We start from the raw sequence: 15,331 nt of genomic DNA on the forward strand, positions 1-15,331 counted from the left end.
GTGAGCAGAGGTGGCTGTTGCCAAGGCGACCAGTGTGGCTGCCAGGGCCACAGCAGGGCCAGGCAAGGCTCAGATGACCTCTTCCGGGAGGGAGAGTGAGAGGCAGGGTGCGTGGGTGGTGCTGCTCGCTCTGAGTCAGGATCAGATCAGAGTGAGCCTCCGTACAGTCAGAAGGTCCTCTCCCACCCTGGGGAGGGCAAGTGGGAAGGGGTGCTGGCTAGGTGTCAGCAGGGCCACCCAGGACACGAGGGCAGCAGCCCAGGGCAGAAAGCACTAGCTGTGGGGGCCCCGAGAAGGGCCCCAAGGGACCAATTCCTGTGGCCCAGGCCAGTATGCCAGCAGGCTGGGAGCCCCCAATTCCCCAATGCAACATCATCAAGGATGGGTGGTGGACACTTCCTGATTGTCCTGTTCAGAGGGCCAGGTGTAGAGAGGGCTGAAGGTTCTGGACTGATGCCTATTGAACCACCACCATCAGGCTCCTCTGCAGAAGAAACAGGGCCAGCTGACTCAGGGCCAGCACCGGGCAGTGACAGGGTGTCCCTGTCCATTCACTAAGTGATGGGGTCTAAGGAGTCCCTTTGTGCCCAGACCCCAGCCCTATTTCCATGTTCCTATCTCCAGGGCTCGTGGGCAACTGTGGCCAGCCAGTCCCACCGCAGTTGCTCCTGCACCACCTCCGGGGGCTGGGGTCCCCTTGCGTTCCCAGCCTGTTGCTGTGAAGGCTTCGTGGCTCAGAGCATCATGGCATGGAGCTCGTGATCTGGCCATTGAAGGCTGGCACAGGCCTGCCCCATCCCATCTCAGTGTGACAGCCACACTTCTTCTGACTCGTTATTGCTATCAGGACTAGTGAGGTGACACAGCTGAAGGGAGCGAGGCAGCCCCAAGGGAGGCCGATCCTCAGCCCCTTCCCACCTCCAGCCCTGCCTCGGGCACCTGTGGCCCTGCTCTGCTCCACACGCTAATCCCCATAGAAGGGGAGACTGGCAGCTGGTGGCCCTCCCCACCACCTGCCCCCACCTTCCCTCAGCAAACCAGCATCTGGAAGGGCCTCTTGTGGGGCCTTGGCCCCCTTTTAAGATAATTTGGACCTTTAATTGGGACTCACCAGGGTGAGGGGAGGGTACAAGTGTTCTGGTTGGAGAGTCTCGGGTGGGCACAGTGCTGCTCTGGGGGGCTGCAGGTGACCCTGTGGCAGGTGCAGGCAGGGGAGGCAGGTGAGGGATGGCTGGGGGACAGGGAGAGAGGCGCTGTGAGGCAGGACAATTCATGGTCCCCTTGATTCCTGGAAGTGCTACTCTGTAGTGGGGGACCCAGAAAGGCAGACAGGACCCTGGAAAGAAAGGAGAGGAAATGGGCATTGGTCAGTGGTGTTGGAGGGACGGGCCAGATAGGAGATCCTTGCTCCTCTGTCACTCAGGAGGAGCTCTGCCTGGTGTGAACCCAGCCAGAGAGAGGACCTGACCAGGACTGGCCGCTAGTGGGCAGGCTGGGGACGGGGCCCCAGTCTCTGACCTCACACCATCGTTTTCTGGTTCACCAAGCTGCACTTGCTGTTGGGGAGCATTTGAGGCCAGTGGCCATGTGATGGTGGGAGGGGAACATTTCAGGGCACCAAGGACACTGGGCTCTCCCCCGGGAAGGTCCCTGCTGGTGCCAGGGCTTGTCGTATAGCATAACCCATGGGGCCGCCGTGGCTCCCTCTCTCTGTGAGGGACCATCGTAAGCACTGATCTCTACCCAGCTCTTGTTCAAAAGCAGGCCCTGCTGGCCTGAGGCTGCCGGTGGGCACCACATCTACACCATGGATGTGGATGGGCAGCCCAGCCTTGCCCAGCGTTCTGGGTCACTCCATGACTGTTTTGTGAATGCCCATTTGGAGCCACCCATGGGGGGTTGGCGGTGTAGAGCTCAAGCAGTGGACGAGGCCTCAGTCAGCCCAGAGACGAGCAGCCCAGCCAAGACCTGCAGCTCGGGTTTGCCAGGATGAAGCTGGTGTAGAGCTGGACCCCACAGGTGGATGGTGGGAGGGACAAAGAAGCCCAAAGACATTTTTTCTCTGGCAAAGCCTCTTGCCCTGGTGCCTTTGCATCAGTACCTTGTCCCCAGGCGGCAGCAAGATGCCACTTTCCCTTCTCTTCTCTGCCCTGGAAGCCGGCATCCGAAAAGTCATCAGCACATGGGATGCGACCTCCACCTGAATGCCTCTTCCACCTGTGGGCCCAGCACTGCTAGGAAATGAGGAGTCACATTTTTTATTTAAATTTTAAAAGATGAAATAACAAAAATGAGTGCACGGCCATTGGCCATTCATCAAAAATGAACGCACAAATAATTTGGAAGCACAGAGAACAGACGGAAATTACCCCAAAGCCCGCCACCTGAGAATAACCCCAGTTAGATTTCTTCTGGTCTATATCCAGGGAGGGCATCTTATGGAGGATGGTGGCCCCAGACGGGGATTTCTGAAGAACACCCTCACCCCTGGCTAGGCCGCCCAGGCGTCCTCATGTCAATAAGTACCACCTGCTGTCTGACTCAATGGCTCACGCACACCACCTCCATGGACGTAGCAGTGCTTCTTATGCATCTCTTGTTGCTTCACATTCAGTTGTTCCCAATGTTTTCATCATCATAAGTAATGCTGAAAATCATAAGGGACACACACGGCCCCCACAGTAGGATCACGTATCAGGGTACCTCCTGAGAAGTGGGACCAAGCATCTGGCCAAAGCTCACCATGTCCAGGGGCTCCTGGCTTCCGCACGGCTCACTCTATGGGTTCAAGGCCTTGGCAAGCTCCCCTCCTTGGGCAAGCCAGGGCCCCACTGGACGAGGAGACCCCGTAACTCCCATCCCTCCCTGATGATGGCCAGGGCCCTGGAGGAACAAGGCAGGAAAGGATGCAACACAGGGCAACGGCTCCGCAGCCCCTGGGATGTGGCTGCCTGGATGGAAATCGCAGCGTCATCTCGCTGAGTCAGGACTGTCTGGGCTGCCAGGTGCCCCGTTTCATGGTTCGCCTTGAGTTAGGGAAGGAGAAGGAGATTCTTGACTTCTGACCAAGTTGGAGTCATTGGTGTTTCTCTGATGGCACTGGGTGAGCCACCAATGGAGGCAGGGAGGGGATTCCCAGTAGTCAAACGGAGGCGCAGAGCCTGGACCTAAATGCCGCTGTCGTGATCAGGCGGCCGTGGCTGGAAGCCAGTTTTGGGGGGTGGGCTGTATTTTCTTTAAATTTAAATAAACATGTTAGCTGAGGACAGTTTTAGGTTGATGGAAGAGGGGCAAAGAAGGCACATGGCTCCCTGCCACGCCTCTGAGCTTCCTCATGTCACTGGGGTGGTTTGTCCCAGTCAAGGGTGTGGGCATGGGACTCCATGTTTGCCTGGATTGGTTGCCCACCTTGCGTCACCCCTCTTCTGTCCCAGGAGCCCACCTCACACTCAGACCTGGCGTCTGTGGGCCTTCAGGCCCTTGCCACTCACCGCAGGGATGAAGCAGGGAGCCCGCTCTCCCTCCTTGGCCTGTGCAGACAGTCATTTCTTTTTTCTTCTTTTTTTTTTTTAATATTTATTTTTCAGTTTTCGGTGGACACAACATCTTGATTTTTTTTTTATGTGGTGCTGAGGATCGAATCCAGTGCCTCGCGCATGCCAGGCGAGCGCGCTACCACTTGAGCCACAACCCCAGGCCCCAGACATCCATTTCTTATACCCCAGAGCCATTGCTGGCCTGGCCCTCTCTCTGGGACCTGGAGACATTAGTGCACTCACCTGGATGCCAAGGACACCAAGGTACAGCCAAGGACGACTCAGAAAGCAGGGAGTTACTTAGCCATGTGAATCCCACAGCAAGAAGCGGCTACAGCAGCTTCCTGGGTACAGAGAGCCAGGGGACCCTCATACGTTAAGAGCTTCAGCTGCCCCTGCTCTGCCTTGGCAGACACAGCCACCCTCGGAGAGGTGTTCCCAACAGAAGAGAGGAACAGGGTCTTCTGTTCTGCAAGACATCTTTGGAGCCCCAGGAGAATGGGCCTGGGCCACAGCCCCTCGAGGCCTCCCTTAGGCTTGGCCCATCGCCTGCCTCCCACCTTCATGGGGACAGCTGCAGAGCCTGGTTACCAGTGCGACTCGCGGAGCTTCGTGGCCCTTGTGGGGCTCATGACAGTCCTGTGGGCCACTGGCGAAGACACACACCTTCTAGTGCCTCCAGGCTTGAGCCGTGTGGGTTGGGGCCGCACCTGCAGAGGCCATGGCCCCTGCCCTCGGCTGCTGGGTGGGAGGCTGAGCTCCCAGCCCTCCTGGCACTGACACTGCCTCTCTCCTGCCTTCTGCTGCCCTCCCGCTGCCCTTTTCCTCCTCGGGCTCCCATCTCAGTTTTACTCCTCCTGGGAATGAGACGGCTGCCCCCCCAGTCTGGCCCACCTTTTGGGCTGGCTGGGGAGATCTGTCCTGCTGCATGTCCAGCTCTCCTGGACATCAGTGCATGCTCCACTGTCTCCCTGCAGCGTCTCCTGGAGCTCAGCCCCTGGGCTCCAGATTCTCCTCTCCTCCCTCTCCTGCTTTCCTGTGGCTGGAACGCCATCTCCCTGGACTCCTGGCCCTTGCTAGGACCCCGAGAAGCCCACCATGGCCACCCCACCCCATTACTGAGCTCCTGGTCACTAGGATCACCATCCTTGCAGGTGGCTCCCTCTGTCCCTGGCCTCACATCACCTGTGTCCCCACAGCAGCTCCCTCCATCCTGGCGATCCCACGTCTGCCAGGAGTGACTCCCAGGCCATGTTCACAGCACACGCTGTGCTAACAGGCCCTGGGCTCTGCAGCCACCAGCCTCAGCTGACCCTCGCGTTGATGGGGTGGGGTGTGCACTGCTAGGTACATCTCCACACAGGTGTCCAGTAACTTGTCAGACTTCACATGGACAAGGCTGGACTCTGAGGTCCTGGCCACTCTTCCTGCAGCATCCCCAGCTAAGGACCAGAGACAGGTGGGTGCCCAGGGCCGCAGCCTCGGAGGCTCCCTGAGGCTCCTCTTTCTCTTGCACCCCACCTTCCGCCCTGTCGGTTGGCGCATCCTGGAGATGCTTGTAGCTGATAACTCTGGTCTGACTCCTCACCTTCTCTGCCACCTGGCCTCCACATCCCTCCTGAATCATCGTGACAGCCTTCCTCCCTACTGAGGCTGCTCCCCAGCAGGCAGAAGGGCCACCACAATGTGGACCAGACCAGCACGTGCCCTGTGCCCCCAGGAAGCAGGAGGACAAAGAGAAGGTGCAGCACACCTTCACGGCATTGGCCATAGGCGGAGAAGTTGGCTGTTGGATCTCCAGGCACCTCAGGTTTTCACTGAAGCCAGGCAGCTCCAGCCTCCAGGGCAAACTGAGGGTCACAGGAGATGGGGTACAGATCAGGCCAGAGCAATTAGAGGGACTGGGAGTATCAATAGTGTCCCCATCATCACTAGATGGCTCAAATCTCCAGGGCCCCCACTCATGCATAGGGTCTCTGCCCCTGCTGCGCCTCCTGCCAGGCCACAGACAGACCCTCTGAGGGTCCAACACTCCCTCGCCTCCTGGCGACAGGGCTGGAGTCACTCTACCGGGCTCCTTTGGCTTGCCAGACGGAGGCACTGCATCTCCCCCCAGAGCCTTCCCTGACACCCCCAGTCTACCTTATCCCAGGCTCTGCTCCTATGTGACCTTCTGTAGGTTCACCTGCAGATTCCGTCCCCCTGGAACACAGTGTCTGGGGCCACAGCTGGGCCAGTAGATGTTCAGTGGCTGAATGAGCGAGCGAGTGGAGCTATCGGGACAGGAAGCCATATGGGGTCCTGGAAGAGGGTGTAGAGCCACCATCCCTGGACTCTGCAGGTCAGAGGAAAAGGAGGCCCCAGGACCTCCACCAAATCTGCCCTGGCAGCCCTATGGCCAGGCAATGGTAGAACCAACAGGGCTGGAGGTGAGGGACCTCTGTGAGCCTGGGACCTCTGGGAACCGCAGGAGGGGCTCACCTCTGCATGCAGTGCCCACAGCTCACCAAGGACTTTCTTTTTTTTTGAGATTCCAGATCATTAATTGTCTTCGTTCTCCTTTCCCCTTAGCCCTGAATCGGTCTGGGGAGTTTGCATCAAGACCTGGTGTCTGCCCAACAGCAGGGCCACAGCTACCCACCTCACAGTGCAGCTCGGACACTGAGTGCCCTGGGCTTCAGAAGTGCTGTCCCTGGTCAGGGGGCCACCACTGTGTGGCTCCCACACCTCACGGTAGGGCTGCTAGGAGGAGGGTCTCACGAGGAGGGGTGGGCGGGTGGGTAGGCACCTAGCAGCAGCAGCCTCAGTGCAGGCAGGGTGGGCTCCTCCCCTGATCTGCTTGCTGCAGCACTGGGCAGAGCTGGGCTCTCAGCGCCCTGGAGTGGCGAGGCACTCCTGTCAGGAAGAGACCCAGGTCTCCTGGCAGCTGCAGGTGGGCTCCTGCATGGGAAGCTAGGGCTGCATGCTCAGCAGATGTTTCAGCAACCCAACACCAAGAGCAGGTGCTGACTGGCCATGTCTGCTGGTCTGGAAAGTTCTGTCCTAACTACAGGTTATACCTAGAAGGCATGGGTGGGACAGTGTTCAGAGCTAGGGAAACATGTGAAATCAATGTATACAAGAATCACATACAATATATAGTCATATTAGTAAGTATATAGCCATAAAGGAATAGTATAAACAGTATCAAGTATTATTGAATACTTTGTGTTCACTATACGATTCAACTATCTATTGTGGTATTTATAATATGGTTTACATACAGTATTATATAGTATATTATGTAATATATAATTATGTATTATGCTGGTTGATATTAATAGTATAAATAGAATCCATAAAATCATGGCCCAGTGTATAATAACCCGATACATCAGTGCAACATTATACTAGTGAGGATCGCAGCATACACTTGCATCTTGCGTCTTTTCAAATTCCACTGCTTTGGCTCCCAGGCCTTCTGACCTGTCAGCCCCTCACAGGTTGGGGCCAGTGGTCTTCATGGCCAACGGGAGGGAGAGAAGCTGTGGGCAGGTGATTTAGGGAGGGAGGGGGTGCAAAGGTTGGCCTCCTGCCTTCTGGCCTTCCGTCCTCACCCTACCTGTTTAGTCAGCTATTGTGATGCTACGAGTTAAAGACTTGACCAGAATAGCTTCAGAGAAGGAAAAGTTTATTTAGGGGCTCACGGTTTCAGAGGTCTCAGTCTATAGAAGGCCAGCTCCATTCCTCGTGCTTGAGGCGAGGCAGGACATCGTGGGGGAAGAGTGGGGCAGAGGGAAGCAGCTCACATGATGATCAGAAACAGAGAGAAAGTCTCCACTGGTCAGATACAGACTATGTACCCCAAAGACACGCCCCCAATGCCCACCTCCTCCAGCCACACCCACCTGCCTCCAGCCACCACTCACTTAATCCCATCAGGAATCGATTCACTGATGAGTTTAAGGCTCTTGCAACCTGATCATTTCCCCTCTGAACCCTCTTGTATTGTCTTATGTGTGAGCTTTTGGGAGACACCTCACATACAAACCCCAACACCACCCCACAGTGGCCTCTGGTGGCCAGCCCTGCCCTGGTCCTAACTCACAGGCATTCACCCTCCAGATGCAGGTGCAGCTCCAGAGAGGAGCAGTGTGAGCTGGTACAACGTGACCATGCTGGTGAAGGTGGACTTTGAGGATCTGCAGCATGTGGACCCTGGGCTGCAGAACCACACGCGCCTTCTGTGCTCCTTGGTGGGTGGTAGGCAGAGAGGAGCTGAGGGTGGGACAGGGAGGGGGATGTCTCATGAGTGGTTCCCAAATGACTGGTTTGAACCAGACTGGAATTCTCAGTTTAAAGATACCAGCTTCCAGCTGGGCTTCGTGGTGCACGCCTGTAACCCCAATGGCTTGGGAGGCTGAGGCAGGAGGATCACAAGATGAAAGGCAGCTTCAGCAACTTAGTGAGGCCCTAAGTAACTAAGTGAGACCTAAATAAAAATAAAATAAAGGGCTGGGGATGTGGCTCAGTGGTTAAGTACTCCTGAGTTCAATTCCTGGTACCAAAAACAACAACAACAACAACAACAACAACAACAACAACAAAATACCAGCTTCAGAGAGATACAACCCACCTGCCATCAAAGGTCTATCGAGAAGCAAAAGGGGTCCCACCATTCTAGGGGCTGGAAGTCCAAAATCAGAGTGTTGGGGACCCGGTTCCCTCTGGGCACTGCAAGGGCTCCAGGCCCCTCCTGGGCTCTTTGGCGTCCTCTCCAGTGTTCCTCGGCACCGCCTTCCCTCTGTGTCTGGCTCTGGGCTCAAGTTTCCACTGTTGATGAGGACATCAGACTTACGGGATGGGGCCTGCCCTGATGAGCTCACCTTCACAAGTGACATCTGCAGCAAAACCATCTCCAAATAAGGGCACAGTCAGGGGCCAGGGGTGCAAGTTGGAGGGCACCATTCAGCTCACCACCCCTGCTGTTGCAAAGGCCGTGTGAGTCTGGTCTGCAGGGCTTTCACTGGGAGGGGCACAGGTACAGAAGTCCTGCCGCAGCGCTCTCTGTGGAGCAGAATGGGGTGTGTGTGTGTGTGTGCACACGTGGTTCCAGCTCCTCCCACCTCGGGCTCCCTGTCGGGCTGAAGAGGATGTCTCTCTGATGCTCTGATTCCAGGTCACCAGTGCCTTGCAGCCACTGGACCCCGCTGTGCACTACCTGAGCTCAGCCAGGCAGGACCCCTCCACCACACTGTCATGGCTGCTGCTGGGTCTGCCTCGGCTGCTGCCGGTGGCCAAGGTCTCCTCTATGCTGAATGACATTGTGAAGCGTGTCTATGAAGTGGTCAGCATCCAGGTGCAAGGTTGGTCTTCTTGCCCTAGTGGCCCAAATACAGGCTAGCTAAGGTCAGAACCAGTCCTGCGCACTGGCAGGCAGGGATCCCCATGCCCAGTGTGTTCCTCCTGCAGGGGCGGTGGTGGGTGGAGGTGGGCTGTGGTGGGCGGTGGGGCCCATCTGAACTCCTTCTGCCTAAGCCAAGCTTAAACTCAGGTCCCAAGCACAGGTTCTGAGACCTTCCCTCCCCTCTCTCCTCTAAGCCTTCCTCCTCCCTGGGAGGCTTCTCCTTCCGTCCAGGGGCCCCTGAGTGCAAAGCCTAGAGCACACTCCAGGAGTGTGCTCCTCCAGTTCTTGGGCTCCTAAGTCTCCCTCTGGCCTCCTTCCCACCTTTGACAAGGACATCTTTCCCCCAGGAGGCTCTATCAGCAGAATTTGTGCACAGTTGAATTTTCACTTGCTGAGGCCCTCAGCTGTGGCCTCGATTCCAGGAGCAACGACAGGGTGCTTTTTAGTTGATGTCAGAGGTTGGCAAAGTGTTTTCCTGAAAAGGGACACAGAGTCAATATTTTTGGCCTCGTGGGCCACATGGTCTCTGTCTCAGCTGCCCAGCTCTGGCCCTACAGCATGAGCAGCCGCCATGGCACAGAAGCAAAAGGCAGGGCCAGCCCAACCCTTTCTGAGGCGGGAGCAGGTGGCAGGGCCCAGCTCACAGGCCCTGGGCGGGGCTGCTCCCGTCGACGAAGCTTGGTCTGGGACGCCGAAGGTCAGCCTGAAGGAGCCATGAACACTCCGGGGATTGCATTACCTTTCTTTGCGGTAATGGCAAAAGGCACGGATGTTCTTGGAAACCAAGCCAGGCTGGCGCAGGGCCAACGATCCGAGTGCTGGGGTGTCGTGCCCACACCCTCAGCTAGTGGTCACGGGAGCACACCTGGCGAGCAAGTGGTTTACCCCGCGAGGCTGCAAACCTACTGCAGGATGTGGATTTGACTGGGTGGTTTGGGGAGGGTGTAAGGAAGCAAGGTTTGTTCTAGACTGAAGTGGAACAGTTGTACGACTGGGTCGCTCAGTAAATCTCATCTATGGGGTGTGAAGAAACTGCACAAAGATGAGCCTTATAGGGAAAGAACTAATGATCCCACAATGTGGCCGAGAGAGGGGGGGTCTGAGCTTTCTGGGTGATGCGTGAGCTAATTCCTGTTGGTGCTTAGAGACTCCAGTGAAGGGGCCCAGCTCTGCCTGGCTTTGTCCTGGGCACAGAGCGGCCTTGCCCTGAGGTCAGTGTTCCGGGGGATGGTGTCTGCCTGATGGGAGGATGACAGGGCCACCGTGAGTGCCAGGCCCACTCAGAACATCCAGGGTGGCTCCAATTTTCTTTCTCTTTCAGAAAACTGCCTAGGCACGTGGTTTATTCTGGGGCCCATCATTTCATGACCACTCACTCAGACTCAGCCCAACCCTGAAGCCTTGTGCTCAGGCCACAGAGGCTGCCCAGGGCGTGAGGTGCCTGGTGAGGGTGTGCAAGCCCTGCCTGCAGTGGGCAGCTGGGAGGACACGTGTGGAGCCCCGCGGGAGGGTGGAGGTATGTGACGGGCTGTCCTGACCCCTCTTTCTCAGACGTGGACGAGTGCTCCCACGATGGGCTCCATGCCTGCTCTGGAGAGGAGCTGTGTGTGAATGGGGAGGGCTCCTACCAGTGCGTCTGCCCACAGGACTCCTCGGCCCCGGCTCCGCAGAAGCTGAACGGCACGGGCAAAGGTAAGACCGGGCTCCCCAGATGGCGTGCGCAAGGCTGGGGTCTAGGGGAGGGCTGAACCCTCCCTGTGCTGTCTCACCTGCCCAGGTCTCCTGGCGGTCACTCTCACAATCATTCCTTGATCTAGCAGATAACTGTCCAGTGCCATCCACTGCCCCGTTGCTGGTGAAAGGAGCAGGCACCAGCAGGCAGTGGTTGCCCTGGGGAACCTCCCGAGGTTGGCAGGCGTGGGCTGGTGTAAGTAGGATGGTCTTGAGTCCCTGGAGAGGGAGGGCATGATGAGGCTTAGGCTGGACCACAGGCAAGATCTGGCACTGACCCTGGCTTTGCATGGGCAATCTTGGGGCAGAAAGTGTGTTGGGTGCTGGCAGAGACACTGAGAAGGGACAGCCTGGCTGTGTCCTGTTGGGGACATCGGAGGCTGGGGTGTCCCAGGTGCTGTGTATGTGACTGGCTTCTGCCAACCCAGGGCTTATAGTAAGAAATAACTGTACACAGTGGTTTCCCCTTATCCTTGGTTTCACTTTCAAGGGTTTGCATTCACCTGTGATCAGCCACATTCTGAAAATATTAAGCAATTCATAAATTTTAAATTATGAGCCTTTCTGAGTAGCACGATGAGCCATCCGTCCCACTCCATCCCACCCAGGACGCAGAGTGCCTCTGTCCTGTGTAGCCACACTGTATGCGCTACCCACCCATGAGTCACTTGGTGGTCCTCTCAGTTCTCAGACCGCCTGTCACAGTACTGCAGTGTTTGTGCTCAAGGGATCCTCATGTAACAGTCGAGTGACATCACAACGCCAATGTCACTCTCCCCCGTTCATCCCATGTGGCTCTGTGCCATCTCACATCATTTCAAGAAGGGCAAATATGATAAGTCAGATATTTTGATGAGACAGAGAAAACATCCCAGGATTTTATTATAGTGTGTTGTTAGGGTTGTTCCATTTTATTAGTTGATCTTACTATGTTGGCTCTGGAGCAGGAACCCCTTTCTACTGTGCCTGGACTCCTTTGTCCCTGTCATTTCCCTCTCCCTGCGGGCTGGGTGGTCATATCACTCCATACCAGTCACGGAGGGACACCAAGTGTCCCTTGGGGTTCAGGAGGGCTGCTTAGAGAGTGTCCCCTGTAAGAACATGCCACACATGGCCAAGGCCCTGAGGCCTGGCTGACCTCCTGCTGGCTAGGGAAGGAGGAGCAGAGATGAGCCTGGCTCTGAGATGGGCCCCAGGGCTGCCTCCCTGTGAAGAATGACCCGAGGGGCTAAGTGCCTCTGGCCTGACCTTCCCCGGGCTGCATGGCTGGAGGGTGTCCCTGAGACTGTGGCCTGTCTATTTCTGTCTTTAGCCACCACTCTGCAGTCCTGTAGGGGCTGATGCTTATCATGGAGGGGTCCAGGGTCAGTCCTCTTGAGCTGGAATGTTCTACCCACTGACAGGAGGGAGCGCAGGGGAACAGACCTGTGCCCTCTTCATTGCTGGAAGTGTCCTGGTGCAGGGGTGGGCACTGCAGTAGTTCTGTGCCACTGCATTCTAGTAGCATCGTCAGGCGATGGCTTCAGGGTGAGGCCCTCACACAGCCCTCAGCTGGGCAGCTACATACCCTGTGGTACGTCCCCTGAAGTAGGTGTGGACGGTGTTGACCCAAATGGTGATATGAGGGCACAGCTGCATTGGCTGTTTCAATTAAAGGAAATTTGGAGTGGTAGCCAATCCTGGCTCTCCAGGTATAAGAAAGAAAGAAAGGAAGGAAGGAAGGAAGGAAGGAAGGAAGGAAGGAAGGAAGGAAGGAAGGAAGGAAGGAAGGAAGAGAGCCGACCAGCCCAATATGGCAATCAATCACTCCTCCGCCACCGCAGCTCATGACTTTGGGGGTCCCATTAGAGCTGCACCCCACACAGATGCACCCCATGCCTTATGTGGAACCACAGACTCCTCAGACTTCCCGGTTGTGGACCCCAGGTCAAGAATCCCCCCTTTAGTGAGAACGCGAGTTGGGATACTGTTATTTTTACTCTGGACAGTAATCTGGAAAAATATTAGGCTCTATTTACAGTTAGCAATGCCGCCAGCCCAGCTCCGCCGAGCCCGCCAGCGTAGAGCGTTGCCAGAAGGCCGCCAGCCCCGCTTCCCTTCCAACAGGGCAGGACAGACAGCTCCAGCACGTCCAGACCAGAGTCGGGGGAGTTCCACTCGCACACTGCTAAGGAAACAGCATGTGTTTTAAATTTAGATGCTAATCTGAATGAGCAATCCCCTGGAATGGCTAAGAGGTACAGTCCCTGGAAAATACAGCACAAATCTCAGATATTTTTCTTGTGAAATTCGTCACTCAATTAATGACACAGGGCAGCTGTATTCTTGAACTTACCAAAACCCGTGAGGAATGGCCACAGTCCACACTTAATGTTCCAGGAGCGTGGTCCACCTTGGGGAAGGCACCGGTCCCTCTCCCATTGGCCTCCATCCTCAACTGGAGGCCCCCAGCTGTCCAGCTCCCTGAGGAGGGGCTCTCCTGAACCTGGGCTTGGCGGGCAGGGGTGTCAGTGGCAGCAGCAGCAGAGGTGGTGAGGAGCGGCCGCCCAGGCTTGCCCCAGCCAGGCTCTTGGCTCCAGTCAGCTTTCCGTGGTGTGCTCAGGATTTCAGCCCTGATCCATCCCTCCTGGTTCTGTATTCATGAGGGTCGGGTGCCAGGCGGGCGGCCCAGGGGGAAGGGAACTGAGTCTGACACACACCATGACAGCTGTGTCCCAGCACGATTTCCTGAACAGCTGGAGGGTAGGGCTGCTGGGAGCAACGAGAGCCCAGGCCCACAGACAGGAGTCTGAGGTGCCCCACTGAGAGGAGGGTCAGGGCCAGGATATGCCCCCAGCTGTGGGGTGGGAGAGCCCTGCAGCAGGGACCTCACGGCCTGCAGTCGCAGGATCCAGGTTGCCCCTGCCCACAGACCATGCCCGGAGTCAAGGACTGAGTGGTGACATTTGGGGTCACATTTTAAGAAGGAAAAACTGGGATAAGCAGAGGAGGGTGTTCTGGCTAATGAGGGACCTCAAACCCAGTTTCAGGGGCTTATCCCAGAAGACAGAAGGCCAGGTGCAGAAGGAGTAGCCTTAGGGGAGAGCGCAGAAGCGCGTTGGCTCAGGGAGTCAGGAGTTGGTCATTTTATAGCAAAATGAGGAACTTTCTCCTGTGTGCTGTGCCAGTCACGGGACAGCTGCCTCAAACACTACTGGAAGCAGAGTCAGCAGGTTCCTGAGTGTCCTGTGGCTGCTGTGACAAAGTACCACAAGCTGGGTGGCTTACACAGCAGGAACGAGGTCTCCTACACTTCCGGAGGCCTGAGGTCCCGAACAGGTACCATGGAGCCCAAGCAGGCCTGGGCGACTGTGCTCCTGGGGAGTATCTCTGCCTGCCCTCCCACCTTCTCCTGCTGCGGCCAGCATTCCTGGCCTGTGGCCACGTCACCAGCCTTCAGGGCCACTGTCTTCAGGTCTTTCTCTGCTCTTCTGACCGTCAAATCTCCCTCTACCTCTCGTAAGGACACTTGTGGTTACATTTAGCACCACCCTGGGCCATCCAGGACACTCTCCCCATCTCAAGACCCTCAGCTTACATCCACCTGCAAAGACCCTTTTTCCAGAGAGCCGGCAGTTCCTCAGTCATTATCTGGCAACCGTGGCCAATGGCTTAGGAGTCAGCAGGGAGCTGTCAAGTCAACAGCTCTGCCACTTAGGGCTTGACCTTTTTGGTCACCTCTGTGAGATGGTGTCACAGAAGAGCTTCTTAGCTGGGATGGTGGCAAGAGGTACATGGGGCACCATGTCTGGCCCAGTGACAGCTTAGACCGAGTGTGCCATGCCTGTGTTGTTCTACCTCACAGGCTTGCAACTGGAGTGAACTCCCAGCTCCATGGCAGTGTCCCTGCACCCCTGGAGGCTGCCTGGGGAGGACCCTTCCTTGTGCCTGTCAGGCATTGCTGTGGCATCACGTAGCTCTCCCCGTGTCTGTGTCAGTGTGGGTGCATAGTAGATGCTCAACAAACCTCGAGCCTCTGAAACTGCCTCTGTTGCTGGTGGAAAGCATTTGAACGGGGGGAATTGCAAGTTTCCCAAGGCAATAAATTGGAGAAGGAGCTGCACAAATATTCAGAGGTAGCATTAGCCTTAGGGGCTGCATTTCTTTGGGTGGGAAGGGATTCTTTTTCTCCTAATGCTCATTTGCACACAGGAACACAGAAGCTGCCATCTGTGGACGCCTTGAGGTCTCACAGCCTTCAAGGTTCTGGGTTTGCAGCCTCAAACCAACAGTCCAAGAACCCATTGGCTTTTCATTGAAAGACTGAGCGTATGTTATTAGAAGAGGCGCCATGTGCATGGTCTTCCCAGGCCTCTTCCCAACACCACCCTCTGAGTCCTTTGCAAATGTTCACGTCATCTTCATTGCACCCTGCACGGAGACACTCTCAGAAGACACTCTAGGGTGGCCCTCAGTACAGATAGGTCATCTTCTGTTGCACGTCAGTTGTGATTTCCAAGCAGCAACAAGGAGACAGGGACTGTGTGCTGCTGCTCAAGCTTCCAGACTGGCCCTGGGCCCCCACTTTCCTTTTTATCAGGTCTCATGCCGCACCTGGTTCCCCAACTACGTGGAGGAACAAGTGCTTGGTGCCGCCTGTCTTGACTGTACCGTCAGAATGTGCAACAGATTTTCAGAA

The 15,331-nt window shown here is 56.4% G+C and overlaps 1 protein-coding gene across 1 annotated transcript in view; it reads left to right on the top strand.

The window, feature by feature from the left end:
* The window catches only part of Umodl1 (uromodulin like 1), a 52,779-nt gene that overhangs the window by 3,407 nt on the left and 34,041 nt on the right, over nucleotides 1-15,331 (top strand). Inside the window, exons 3-6 of the mRNA XM_048803708.1 lie at nucleotides 6,108-6,269; nucleotides 7,653-7,771; nucleotides 8,695-8,881; nucleotides 10,474-10,614. Coding sequence (XP_048659665.1) covers nucleotides 6,108-6,269; nucleotides 7,653-7,771; nucleotides 8,695-8,881; nucleotides 10,474-10,614 — 609 coding nt within the window. The remainder of the gene's footprint in view (nucleotides 1-6,107; nucleotides 6,270-7,652; nucleotides 7,772-8,694; nucleotides 8,882-10,473; nucleotides 10,615-15,331) is intronic.

This window comes from Marmota marmota, unplaced genomic scaffold (assembly GCF_001458135.2).
Source record: "Marmota marmota marmota unplaced genomic scaffold, marMar, whole genome shotgun sequence".
NCBI classification, from domain to species: Eukaryota; Metazoa; Chordata; class Mammalia; order Rodentia; family Sciuridae; genus Marmota; species Marmota marmota.